Here is a 14,830-nt window from a genome sequence, read left to right on the forward strand (position 1 = left end):
CACACTGTCATTCTTCCTTCCTTCCTTCCCTCCATCCTCCCATCCTCCCTCCCTTCCCCCCCCCCTCCCTTCCCCCCTCCCTTCCCCTCCTTCCCCTCCTTTCCTTCCTTCCTCTGACTACTCTTATCCCTTGGGCTTTTATTCCATCAGGTATCTCACACTGCAAGCACAAGCTGGCTAGGCAGCTGCAGGGGAGGCTTTCCAAAAGTATGTCAGTGTGACACAGGTTCAGCATTTCAGGTGGCAACAGGTCCTGTAGGATCAGTCTTCACATTCAGGACAGACATACTGTGAGAATTATTCAACATTCTTTTTAGAAAGGTGACTAATTTAATAGGTCTGAAGTGTAACTCTTTCATACTTAGACAAATTGTAGCAGACACCACAGTCCAGTACAGAAATGAGGTGAATTGGGGGTACACAGATTAACAAGGCAAGACACACAAACACATGTACCTACTTTAAAGGAACTTAAAATTAGACCTGTGGCTTATATATTTATGAAAAGTAATACTATAATGCAGTGGGCTATGAAACCTTTATAAGCAAGACTGGTTTAAAAAAAAGTAATAACTGCAAAATCAAACCATTTCATATCTACTTGTATCTTTCTTAATAAATTAATGTAACCTTGCAGGTTTTATCAGTTCATCAGCAATAAAAATACTACGTCTTAGTTCTAGGAAGGAGCAAAGTGCAGCCTGTGCCTGCAGGAACCATTGCATCACCTGTTATGGCTACATCTACCAAACACCTGGAGTGCTCTGGAGCATGCTGACTCTCACCTGTCCTGGGGACACAGTTCCAACTTTCCATTGCCACATCTGTCGCATGTAGGCCAGGAGAAAGCAGTGCTCTCGTTAACTCCTACAACAGTACCTGCAGAACATGGAATTCTTAAAAAATGCTAATGCTAACCCAGCAAACACAGTCACTCTTGGCTTCACAGCAGGTTTGAGCCTTTCTGACCCACAGCTTAAGACTTGTCAGAGCAAGATTCAGCTCTTCCAACAATCTCATTCCCTTTCTCCTTCGTCCCTCCAACATGGGATGAAAGTGCAGCAGTTTTACATTCTAAAAATACCAAAAGGTAGATAATTGACAATTAACTTTCCAAACAGGCTTGGTTCTTTTGGTTTGGATTTTATTGCTTTTCTGATTTGTTTTTGCTTGTTTGCTTTCTTTCTGGTCCTCTGATGCTTTTTTGGCAGTAAACAGCTATAAAAATCATCAGATCAAATAGCTTGATATTGATATTTAGAAAATACAAACCAATAAGAAGTCTCAATCCCTTTTGAAGACAACAGTGCAGATTAAATTCCATTAACAGGGGAGTTATTCTGCATTTATACTGATTTAACAGAGATTAGACCAGGCTCACGGTCTTAAGTGTGTGCATAAGAAGGGAATGCCAAAGATACTTTGGACTAATAAAAAGGGCCTCGCTAGTTTTGGCAAGAAAAAATATATTCAGAATTTTATGAGAAGCCAATAAAGAGTGTATTATATTTTATGGTAACAATATGCTGAAATTATGAGCATTATTTATAGAGAAAAATATTCACCTGTAAGAATGAAATTACACTAAAAATAAAACCTCATTAGTACAACAGAACTACAGACTAAAAAATCCAGCTTCTATTGAGCAAGAATCTCACAGTTCTATACCACATTCAATAGAAGAAAGCCTTGGAGACTATGGAGCATTTACAGTGTCTGGACTGTGAGACAGTGTGTTAATCCCTTGTTTTTCTGGTTCTCCTGGGGCAAGGAGGGAGCTACACCTAAACAACAAAACTGTAATTTTCTTTGGGAATTCAAAGGACACCGAATCTGAAGATCTGGAAAGTTGTTTCTCAAATACAACATTTATGACTCAATTTCTAAGCATACAACAAAACAGTAAGCACTTCACTGACAGAATAAACAATTCTACTTAACCACTTGGACTCTTAGAGGAATAATTTTGATTCTTCAGTGTTTGTGATAAACTGAGAGTTTCCATGGGTATGTTTCTCTTTAATTATGTGAATGCTTAATGGAGTTAAATCCAGTTGGTGGCCAGTCACCAGTGGTGTTCCCTAAGGCTCAGTATTGGGGCCAGTCCTGTTTAATAGCTTTATCAATAATCTGGATTGAGTTCACCCTCAGTTTGCAGATGACACCAAATTGGGTGGAAGTGTTGGTCTGCTGGAGGGCAGGAAGGCTCTGCAGAGGGATCTGGACAGGCTGGATCAGTGGGCTGAGGCCAGTGATATGAGGTTCAACAAGGCCACGTGCCAGGTCCTGCACCAGGGTCACAACAACCCCAGGCAGCACCACAGGCTGGAGGAAGAGTGGCTGGAAAGTGACCCAATGGAAAAGGACCTGAGGATGCTGGTTGACAGTGGCTGAACATGAGCAGGTGTGTGCCCAGGTGGCCAAAAAGGCCAATGGCATCCTGGCCTGTATCAGCAGTAGTGTGGCCAGCAGGACAAAGAAAGGAATCATCCCCCTGTACTCAGCACTGGTGGGGCCACATCTTGAGGGCTGTGCCCAGTTCTGGGCCCCTCACTCCAGTAAAGACATTGAGGTGCTGCAGCAGGCCCAGAGAAGAGCAATGGAGCTGATGAAGGGGAGCTGGGTTCTTCAGCCTGGAAAAAAGGAGGCTCAGACTTTCTTGCTCTCTACAACTGCCTGAAAGGAGTTTGTAACCATGCAGGGGTCAACCTCTTCTTCCAGGTAACAAGTGACAGGATGAGAGGAAATGGCCTAAAGTCATGCCAAGAGAGGTTTCGATTGGATATTAGAAAGAATTTCTTCACTGAAAGGGTGGTCAAGCATTGGAACAGCTGCCCAGGGAGTGGGCACAGAGGGAGTCCCCAATCCTGGAGGTATTTAAAAGATGTGCAGATGTGGCACTTGGGGACATGGTTTAGTGGTGGACTTGGCAGTGCTGGATTAACAGACTCGATGGCCTTAAAGATCCTTTCCAACCTAAATGATTCTATGATTCTTGTTTATCAAAAAGCTACCAATTAGCTTGCTCAGTGTGCTTTCTTCTTCATTAAAAAATAATTTAAAAACCAAAACAAATCCCCCTTCTCTCTAAGACTTTTCACTTTCTCCCAGTTGTGTGCCATATTCCAACTGCAAGATGCCAGTGCCCGAGTAATGAAAGTCCATTTGAAGAAAATCAATCAGGATCATATGGATGAGATTATGTCCATCCAAGAAGATAATTTTGATGACAATGTAGAGTTCCCTTGAGAAAACCACCAGACATCACTGAAGTCAGAACAACTCAAAGTCAGAACAGGTGTAATAATCTAGTGACAGTCTTGTGCACCCCATACACAAAGTGATTTCTCGAGTTTAAGCTGCTGAACTGCTGCACATCTTTTTCAAGACTCTAGATTTTGCTTGACATGCAAAAACCTTTTGGATATCGACCCAAGATCCTTCTTTTAAATGAAAATGATCATAGCCAAGATTTGATTTTTACCTCTAGTCTATTTTTAAGGGTTGTGGCTGGTGTCATTAAGAAGAGATTGACAATAGGACAACACCTGGAAAAACATGTCTCCCATGTGGAATGCAAAGGAACACTCCAGCTGAAACATTAAAAAACAGAGGTGTTGTTTTGGACTTTTTTCCCCTGGTCAGTTACCCTGATTAATGGGACACAAAAGGCAAAAATTCAATCAAAAAAGGAAACCTAGGTAAACTGACTGAACCCATTTTAGTCCCACTATTAAGCAGAACACTGAAAAAACCCCACACCCAAGTAAAGGCTTAAATATGAAAACATCCAACATCAGAATTCAATCACCGTTGGTGAGTCATATACTAAGCAAATATCATTAATCAAGTAATATTCCCACGTATCATGTGGTATAGACTAAGTAGAATTTGCTCAAAGCATGATTAAGAGGAAAAACAGTTCTGTGCCATATGAGCTGCCAACATTTCAGTCATCCTGACTGCTACTATAGAGCAAAAAGAGGTTAGGAATTACCTTGAAATGCATAGTGATAACAAAACAAATCTATTAACCCTAAGATCACAGGTGAAAACCACAGATTCATCTTGCAATGAAGAATAAACTTTTCATTAGAAAGCAATCACAGGTTTTCACTCATCTGTTGAAGAGCAACACACTCCATTATCCCAGAGCTGGTACAACTGGACATCCCCGAAACAAGGATTTCTGACAAACTCATTGCATCTGCTTGGACTGGAACACTGTCTACTTTGATAGGGAAGGAACCTCTGAAGAACATCCAGTCCAGAGTTGTACCAAGTTGTTCAGGGCTCAGCTTTAAGGAGGAGCTCGGACCGGAGGAATTTCAGAGGTTCCTTCCAAAGGAGCAGGAAAGCACCTGCTCTTGAAGAAGGAGTAGAGAAAGTCTTTGCAGCCTCTGTGTTAGGTGGGAGGATGCCAATGTGCAACATACATAGGTGAGCAAAAGTACAGGAAGTGAAAGGATGCACAAAGAAAAAGAATGAATGAGGTAATACTGCTTCCCAGTGAAAGCCAGACTAACAACTCTCTGACTTAGGAGATAAGAGACAGTGACTGAACTTTAAAGATGTTACATCTCCCTCCATGCGTTACTCCACCAAAACTATATTCTCCCACCAACAAAGTAGGGTCAATGCTATTAGTTTCATTACTTCAGCAGAAAGATGTAGGCACTAACTAATTGAAATTTAAAACAGTGAATATATGTCTTGAATGCTATTAAATTATTTCAGTACACACCAAAGTGAGAGTTGTCATACATGTACTGCAGCAGCTTAGGTATAAAGAAAATATTTTATATTCTATGTTGGTATTCAGGTATGGGAACATAGTGATAACAGCCACCCAGAACAAATTCCAGATTAAACAAGACAAGGTTGTAGGATTAATTTCTTTTTGTCATTCTTCTTTCTGTAATACAGGACAGGCAAAGCATGACATCTCCCATGTGTGTAAAGTAAGTACTTGTTTACACAACAGATCAGAAAGGTGTACTTTCTTTGCTCTGCTGGAAGAAAGGACAGAGAAATATTTCCTTTATCCTACTATGCACACTGTCAACAAGAAAAAAAAGACAGGCACTTCTCATAAAATTAACAGCAGAGAAGTGACAATCCTTAGCATAACTACTGGAGAGGTTAAAAAAAAAAGTCAAAAAGTATTTCACACCCAGTGACAGAAATGTCTTTCAAGTAGATGTATCAATGCAAGATGTCCATAACAACCAAGGCTTTGAGTGAAGTGCCTCTAGTTGTGCTTGGTTTTCATTAGGCACTGTTCAACATTTGTCACTGCAAGGTGCTCAGTAATCAATCACAGAGGCATTGCTAAGTTGTGGCTCTACCATAGCAGCAGGTATGTTTAGTAAAGGCTTTGCTTGGTTTCAAACTGTCTTCCCAGTCCATCATATTATAGCTGAAGAATTAATCTGAAAACCATTATTTGTTGTAATTTTAAAGTCAATTTCAAATGCTCCAGTGAATACTCGAAGGTGTAAATGCAAAACTGTATCAAGAATTTTCTACAAGGGCTACTGGAATAATAGGAGTTAATTTAAGGAAGGAAATAGCCTTTAAGAGTTGTTGGGCTTTTAAGGACTTTTTCCTACAGGCACTGTACAACTGGAGGTTTAAGAAGCTGTCTGGACAAAGCATTAGAAAATACACAGTAGAAAATGTTTCTGCAAGATTTGGAAACACTAGAAAATATGTAGTAAGAAATGTTTCTGCATGGTTAGTGGTAAGACCAAGATATTAGACAAAGCTATGATCCAAAGTGGTTGGTGAGCAAATACTGGCCACATTATGCTAATTTACTATGGTAAAATAATAAATTCTCCTACTGCAGCAAAGCTCCAGGGAAATCAGTCACTAACCCCTACCATTCAAGATCTGGGTAACATATCTTATCCATCTGCCTAAAAAATATTGGTATAACTCACTGTTGCCAACATCAACAAGGCTGGTGTGAACAGAAGGCTCCTGAAAGAAGACAGTGAAGGAAGGAATATAATGAAACAGACTGTGCACTAAACATTTATTCTGGGGTATGAGTGAGTGGAAGCAGAGCTTGGCCAGCAAAAGGCAAACAGAGCCCACAAAGAAGCATACAATTTTAAATATCCTAAGGAACCACAGCAAACCCATGCTTTTTTTTATCTCTCCACGCTGTTTGTGCAAGAAATCAATACAAAGACACAAAAGACTAAAATGAGCACAAATAATTAACCGCATTCATTTCAGGCAAGGCCATACAAACCTCTCAGAGCACAAATGGAGTTGGCCTCTGTTGTAGAATCCAGCTCATCGAGTCTGACAGGGCCAGTCAGCTTACTGAGGTCAGCACCAGCAGCCAAGCACAAAAGAGGCTTTTGTAACAAGAGAACAGTACGTTCAACACAAATAATCCTACCTGCCAAAAAAGACATTTCAACTCAGTACAGTAACAAGGAAAAAGGTGACCACGTTAATTGTCACGGCCAATAAAGACAACAATCTCTGCCAGCTACCAAACAGATGAATAGACTGCATCAGGTTTTCTCAATGACAAAATATTTTGCTTTCAGCGATACATGCACCATGTTCTTGTTACACTTTTCGAGTCTTGGTTAGAGAAAGAAATCAGAATTTGAAAAAAATGAAATTTAAAAATTTGAACACGGTAGAAGAGAGTCTGATGCCACCCAGACTGTATCACATCTCGCTCCCTGCAAACAGGTTACAGTCTTTTCCTTGGTAATAAGCTTGGGCACCCCTTCAGGTGGTCCTACTTTGCTTCAAAGATTACAAAGAGTAGGTGCATGCGATGCTTTATTCTCCAGAGCAGAGATTTTTGCTTCAAGACGCATAGCCTTTTGCATAGCTTGATACTTCCAGTTCACTTACATTTTGGCAGTGACTGAAGGCATGAGATGTGAACCACCCCTGCAGTCACCATACAGAACTAAGCTTGAACCTCAAAAAAAAGTGACTAGAAATGAAAGTAAAGTGAACAACCATAATTTCATGATCTGTATGTGAGCGAAGGTTCACAGCTAAGATGGTTTAGGAGAGCTTGAAAAATTTCTCTAAGGACATTCAAATTTCTTGATATTTTTGAGCCTTCTGTCAACTCACAAATTTGATTGACACTGGTCATCAAATTCAACAGTCATCAGAGAAGACTTGACAGTAGTATTGGTGGACATACAACAACAGCACTGAATTTCTCATTGGCTTCGGAGATCAAGCCAAAAATACAGAAAAAAGGAAACCTGTAGAATATAGAAACAGGAAAGCTCTAACTAGAACCCCTTTCAAACTTCTCATCCCAAACCTGCAAAGTCTCATCTTCATCTGATAATGAAAGTCTCCAGAGGTCACATGTTGGGGTGTCAGAGATAAAGGGTGCTATTTCTGTGGGACTCCAACAGCTTCAAAACCACGTGCAAAGCTTACCATTTCCCCACAGAGCATCCTTGAAGAAGACAAGTCGTGAGCCAGCACTGAGGGCTTCTCTGATTTCCATACTGAGAACACACGATGCAGTGACTGACACAGCAACAACTCTTGGAATCCCATGAACCACATTTTGCAGTGTGGAGTCAGTCACAAACAACAAAATATCTCTTTGGTCTATAGGAACATTGTGTTTTGTCTATGATTAGAAAAAAACCAAAGATACAAAATTGGAATGCTATTGGTAATTTTTTTAGTAGAAGGAAAGACTAAACATCTTCATATTTAAATAACTCATAAAACTGACAGAAATTATTACATTTAGGGCTTGTACAGGATAATGAGTCAAAGCTTTACTAGATTTTTTGGTATTCCTTATTTCAGATACAAACCTTAAAATCTCTACCTTAAATTAACTTTTCGAGGTTGACTCTCTGGACTCTTGGCTTTACCTCAATCAATCATCACACTTTATCATAATTTTCATGGACTGTGCATGGGATTTGAAAATATATTTTCTAAAAAATATGTATTATATTGTACATATGGTATGTATAAAAAGTTACTTGGATGGTTTAAGACTTACATAATTTTTGTCTTAAAAAAAATAAGGAAAGAGCATTTCTACTACTAACATTATTCCTCTGTGGGCACATTTTCTAGGCACTATTATCAGATTCCCAAGCATAACCAAGTTGCAAAGTGGAGCTTTTTCTTTCAGCTGAACAAATATCCCTAAATATTCCAATGATGCATAAAGTTAAGGAAGTAGGTAACTCCTAAGTAAGAGACATATGAATCTGCAGTGACAGTGTAAATTTTCTGCCCCAGACAGGTACAAAAATATCATATCAAAGCATATTTCATATGCACCAGTGCAACGAACGTGCAAATTTTAGGATTCTGATATTTTAAAATATCTAAGATTAAATTATGTCATTAATTTAAAATGGTTTTGTTACTCTTTTTAATTAGTCTGCTGATCAAAAATGAATGCTTAAAACATTTAACTGAAAATTAAATACTGTAAGACTGGAAAGACGCTTAGAATTTTATTCTCAAAGCTACATGTCTTTAGCAGAAGGTAACAAAACCCTCAAAATTTTGTCTTTGGTTGAATTCTAACCTTGAAACCATCAGCCACACTAAACATAGCTCCCAGCTCTTAGAGCAAATGAGGTAATTGCAAATAGTAACTGGAAAAATTCACAGCTCAGATATCACAGTTATGCCTTAATACAGCATATGCTGCCTATTGCACCAATGTTGTTTTGGCTAGTAACTACATACATTTGGGCACCTCCTCTGCATAGATAACATTAGGACAGCTTCAAAGAAAGAATTTTTACATCTGTCCCTTGAGAATTACTAAGACATTAAAAGCTGGCTTTCAGAAAAATCATCCAAAAAGTAAATAATAATAACAGCAAAAATCCCAAGTCACTATAAAATCATCATCTTACTATGTGTGACAATTTGTTCTGAACAGAGAGGACACAACAGACAAATAGCAGCAGGATTGAGTTACAAGGAAGGACAGCTCCTTAACCACAGATGGAATATATTTCCTCATATTCCTTCTGAACCACAGTTCGGATTCAGAGTAATAATAAAAGCATATTTCCATTCTTCCTTCACACAAATTAAGTCATTAATTTAAGTACTTAATACTATAGCTAGAGAGAGTAAATACTAGTTTTTAAACTACATCTGAACTAGCTCATGTAGCAGATTATTTAATAATAAATCTGCAAAACAAACCAAATCATTGTCCCTTCCTCACTTACTACAACTTGGTGATTTTGCTTGTGAAGGGTACATACTCTTGGCAAAGGCAATGGCAGGATACAAGCTGCTGTTTGTGATCTTCTGGGAGGACTAGGCAAGTAATACACTAACAGCAGGTAAATACCCTTACATTCCTAAAGTAGTTATCCAGAAAGTTAAACCTAAGAAGAATATTTTCCATTGCTTTTCCATCATTACTTTCAAAAAACTTATGAGCACTCATGCTGTTCACTTATGAAAATTTAGTGCTTACAGTTCATCAAATGAATAGCCAAACAACTAATAAAACTACTAGGAGCAAGAAAAAAAATCATAGACCTTTATTTCTGCTACTCAACATTCCATTCTTCAAAATCACATCTGTTCCCGCATGCTTCATCTTTTCTCTAATTCAGTGATGAAGTGCTTTTACACAACATTACTGATAACCCACATCACAATTTCGGATGCAGGCATTCCTGAATTCAAAAATGTTTGGCTAGGATGCCCCTAGTCTGCAATTTTATTTCATTTTTCACTAGAAGAGTTTTTTTGGAAATAGGAGTTTATGCATGTACGTATCTATCTTTCTGCTGGCACACTGAAGATCCCATCCTGCTAGCCCTAATTCCATGTTTGCAAATGCTCTGTTACATTCTCAACTAGCACGGAGAAAACACAAGAGATACCCCTCATCTCAGTAGTTAAAAGTACTCCCTGCCTAAAAATTAAATCATAACTCATTGGCTTTTGAAGCAAAAGGGCAAGACCTAAATTAAATTTATGTCTCAAACTTGTGGGAAGCATCTCCAGCTATTTTTCTGGCCGTTCTGGAATTTCTTTGTCTTTGGTTCATATGCTTTGATTCACACTTTGTTTCTTGTGGAGCTGATGGACAATTGCAAATTATTCTCTGCTAGAATTCAGTGCTGGCTTAACTAAGGATACAGTCGCCAGGAAAAAATAAATAAATCAGCAACAAAAAATTCCTTTAACTACTAAGGGAGCTAGCAACATTTTGAAAGAACATCGTAGCATCATTCAGAAACAAATAAAACATAATTGTAAGCTTTCCGGCATAGTATGGATGGCAGATGTATTTACCTAAGAGTTCCTCCCTTTTACTACTTATTGGACCATAAAAGCCAAATTTGCCTGAGGGTCTTCTATGTAAGTCAATGAAAATCCCCCACACACTTGCATGAAAAGAGCAAAACCGTATTTTTATATAACCATCATCTGTTCCATTCTATCCCCCAACAGACAACTGACTGGGAGCTTCTTGCCATGTTCCTAAGGACAGCATTTAGCTATAAATTGAGCCTCAACTAACTTCCTGCAAGCTCCTCTCTAGGGTGCAGTATTATCTCTGGTTAGATAGCAATTTACTCAGGAATAATTAGCTTTCTAGACTGAATGGCATTGAAACTGGAGATGCAGTTCGTTTTACCCACCCACAAGCATTTTAAACATGGTGATAACTCTGCCTGTACAACACTTTAAGATAATCCTGGCAGTGGGGTTACCCCGAAACAAGATGAATGCTCTTCACATAAATATTATGCTGATTTTATGTTGAATTCATTGCTAAGTAAAAAGATTACCTGCAGCCTTTGATAGAGCACCTGGGCCCAGAAGCTACACCGCTTGTTACAACCATCCATCTGAAAATAGCACAAAAACAGGGAATGAGAAAACTGTGATACCAGAAATCCAGTGGTAAAAAGTATTTGTTATCTGATTTGTAAAGCAGATTACCCGAAGAATTTCCTTTAGACCATGAACAGCTGGTGGCTGGTACAAATTAGAAATCTGTTCTTCCTCATCCACTTCCACATGTATTTCACCAGACTGAACAGTAAGAATGTAACAGAAGCTGGGAGGAGGAAGATTAGTTGTCATCTATTAAAAAATAAGAAAAAGAAATGTGACCATAAAAAAGGCACTTTAGTTTGGCTGGTCAAGTTTTATAGTAATAGGCAAAATGAACAAAAGAATTTACATTTTAAGATGGATAGGGAAATAAAATTATATGGTTAACAACAAGGACTCTGATGTAGAAGATGAGTTAATAAACCAACATTCACAAGTTGTAAGTGAAATTAGCTTGTGTGCATCATTCTTTCCATAATCTGACATTGATCCTCATCACAAAAACAACTCATAACTTGGCACACTTGACAAACACAGTGACTATTTCAAGGTGCTTTTTGCTGTTTTGCATACTTTTATTACGTGGTAGGAGTGCGTCCATTAGTCTTTTTTTTTTTAACATCCATAGCTTTTCTGAGATTTGGGGACTTTTGCATGTGGGTGGGTTTTTGTGATAGTAAACAGCTGCCGAACTTTTAAAGCTGCCAAATTAAATCCAGGACAGCACAAGGAGATAATGAAGAACAGGAGTGCAAGAGCTGCAAGAACTGCTCTCTTTGTGGTATGCCAGATTTTTCTTCTCCCCTTAAAAAGTACCATGACGTAACAACTTTATCAATCACCACTTAGAGTGGTCCCAAGCTGGAAAGACTTCTCAGAAAAGAAAAGACAATGCTAGAAGATAATATTTTTGCAAATATGGTAAAATATTCTTTTAGCAATGTTTGTTGTTAATAAAACATTTAATTTAATAGAACAAACATGAATCTATTAAAGACAGTTGCCCACCCATTAAAAAGAATCTGCTTAAAGAAAAATAAGAGCAAAGGAAGCTGATACCCAAACTCTGCTTGCCTCTGACAGCATTAAAGTAGGTATTTGAATGTACATAAGGCTCAAAAGAAATCAGTTCCACAGATCTCTTCCCAACAACATCATCATCATGCTGGCAGTATTATTTATGTACCTACGTATAAAACTGCTTCCATAAAACTGTGCATAAAACTATACTGTTTGTATCAAGAAAAGTGTATCTCAGTTGAAAGAACTCCACCCAGCCAAAAACGTGGAGCATCAGAATGCACGTTGTAATTCTTTGTGGAATTAATTACTATTTCAAACCCATAACAGAAGTGTAAATTACATGACTATGGAAAGTTTCCTTCATTTTTACATTGCTAATAAAAAAGAAAAAAAGAAGACATAGAAGGAGTCACAACAACACCAAACATTTAAGAGCTTTGCCTCAGCCATAGATATTCCCATTCTGTTGCCCACATTATTTTTATGCACAAATCCATCCATTCCTCCGAGACTTCCAAAATATTTAGATGAAAGGGAGAGTCAAAAAGAGCACAGCTATTTCACTGAGTTTCAGTCTTGATTTTATTTATAACTGAGCTTTTTGTTCCTCAGTATATACCCCTGGACAATGCAAAGAACACTTTATATTTTAGACAAAAGGTCCTTGGACTTTAGAAATAACTAGCAATATCCACCTTCAATATTCCCTGGTTTTGAAACTTATTTCCAGCTTTCTCTTTTTTTTTTTTCATATTGACTCCTTTGGTCTAAAACAAATTTTAATACCACCCACTTCTTCCCAAAGAACAGCCTATACAAGAACATCAAGAAAGCCCAAGCTTGGCTACCCAGAAGCTTCTCAAATGATCTCGTATTACCAAAATGACTTGACACGACAGAACTCCTTTCCAAAGGTAAAAGCTGATTGAAGTAAGATTACAGATGTGATTTCAGCTTGCAAATATATGGTAACATACTTTAAATCCATTTCTATACTTTCCCACCTCCTAAAATCACAGAAACATTCATTAACTTTTAGTAATTACTTTTGTGTACTTTAAATCCATTTCTATACTTTCCCACCTCCTAAAATCACAGAAACATTAACTTTTAGTAATTACTTTTGTGTTCATCCTTCTAACCTCTCATGAAACAAGTATCAGTCAAAGTCATCCTAACTAGTAAGAGACCTGATTCCAGCAGTCACACTGTCTTCAAAGATAATCTTCAGAAAAGTGCTTTCAAACCTAAGGCTGAAAAGTGCTTTTAAAGAATGAGTTAATATCCTTATATACAGATTTCCTTGTATATAGATTTCTCAGCAGGCTCCATGATACCTAGTACCTCTTTACTCCTGCAAGGAGAAGAGAGGAAGAATTTGTCAGGGCGTCTTATCATTCTAGATCTAGAGGATTAATAAGGGGCTAATTGCATCATTTTGGAAAGATGATGCTGATCCAGAGGGCTTCAGGTTAGCCTGGAAGGTTGTCAGAATGAGTAAAACAAAACTTGGTAGGTAAAAAGGAGAGTGTTGATTCCCGAAGTAAACATGATTATATCACCACCAAAAATACTAGTTGTGAGTGAAAAAGTTCATATCTATAATAACAAAACTTACCATTTCAGAGTCTTGACTTTGTCCAGGAACTTTTAGAGGCACTACTGGAGGCCACAGACTGTCTATCAGACTAAACAGTCCTAATGCCCTTCAAAGAGACCAATAAAATCAGGTTTAAAATGTTTTCCAGTGTTACGCATCATATTAAAAAGATTCATTAAGAAATCTAAATCTAAACCATTGCATGATTATGAAAGCAATTTAAAATCATATTTGTTTTGTGGAAGCTGGTTTTGATTTGGTCCAGTTGAATCCCCATAGTTTCTGCTGCAGGGTGGAGAGGGAGAGAAGGGATGTATCATATCCAGCAACAAGAAGACATGTTTAATCCTTTGCTACAACAGCTTGCTACACGATAGAATTCAGGGGAACTGGGGTAAATAGTAGCTTGGGAAGGACACAGATATCAGTACAACCTCTTTTAAAAAACAGCTTTTAGCTATTTAACTATTAAAAAGTTTTGCTTCTAACATTTTAATTTCTATTTTTTTTTGGGGGGGCGGGGGGGGGGAGGGTGTTGTGTGTGTGTGTGTTTGCTGGGTTTTCTGCTATTGTTGACAGCTGATTGTAACTGCTTTCCAGAAAGTCAGCAATTATCAGATACAGAGCAACAACAGGCAAGATTTTGCTATGCTAAATACATGTGCAGAGAACTATCTCCTTCCTACACTGCTGATCACTTAGTTATGATTTGTATTTACTCATTTTGCAAGTTCCACACTTTTGATTTAAAAAACAAACATAAAATTAACAGCCCAGCACATTAAGGTAATATGTTGACCACTCTTTAGCAAACCAAGCTGTACTTTGCAGCAGTTCAGGGGCTGCCTTTTGGGTGGAGCATCTTTGCTGGACAGGCAGGAGTAGCCGAGGGAGGGGAAATAGCTACAGATAACCAGCTTGAAGAGGCATGCATTTTTGAGTTAAAGCTCTGAGTTATCTTGTCCCAGTTCTCTGGTCTGTGCAGTTGAAGCACAGAAATCTGGATTTTAACCCCACACTGCCTCCAAGAACAAGTTGTCCGTTCCTCCAATTAAGAAAACCACTATTTCTGAAACAACTCTAAAAAATGAAGTCAAAAACTTGTTAAAAGTAATATTAGCTTCTAAACCCAGCTGTTTAGAAGGAAACCACATACCCTGTTTACAGGGCTGAAGCACGTTGCAATATGCTGCTTCTCTTCAAGGGGTCATGGAAACTTTCCTTTTAAAGTTCTGCTTTTAGCTCACTTCTGCTTAAGCTTATTTATTTCTGCATTTCCTTAGTCCTTCTCTGGATCCTTAGACTTTGGGTGTCTACAGGGAGCTTCTCAGCATGTTTTTTCCCTGC

At 38.3% G+C, this 14,830-nt stretch overlaps 1 protein-coding gene across 3 annotated transcripts in view; it reads right to left on the reverse strand.

The window, feature by feature from the left end:
* The window catches only part of SPIDR (scaffold protein involved in DNA repair), a 195,991-nt gene that overhangs the window by 4,773 nt on the left and 176,388 nt on the right, over window positions 1-14,830 (reverse strand). For all 3 annotated transcript variants that reach the window (XM_042029052.1, XM_042029051.1, XM_042029050.1), the window contains 6 exons: window positions 13,502-13,589; window positions 10,966-11,109; window positions 10,812-10,871; window positions 7,441-7,639; window positions 6,263-6,415; window positions 786-879 (listed from right to left, as the gene is read on the reverse strand). In XM_042029052.1, the coding sequence (XP_041884986.1) occupies window positions 786-879; window positions 6,263-6,415; window positions 7,441-7,639; window positions 10,812-10,871; window positions 10,966-11,109; window positions 13,502-13,589 (738 nt within the window). The remainder of the gene's footprint in view (window positions 1-785; window positions 880-6,262; window positions 6,416-7,440; window positions 7,640-10,811; window positions 10,872-10,965; window positions 11,110-13,501; window positions 13,590-14,830) is intronic.

The sequence above is a fragment of the Corvus kubaryi genome, unplaced genomic scaffold, assembly GCF_017639235.1.
Source record: "Corvus kubaryi isolate FWS band 111438036 unplaced genomic scaffold, C.kubaryi_AGA036_p1.0 37312, whole genome shotgun sequence".
NCBI lineage: Eukaryota > Metazoa > Chordata > Aves > Passeriformes > Corvidae > Corvus > Corvus kubaryi.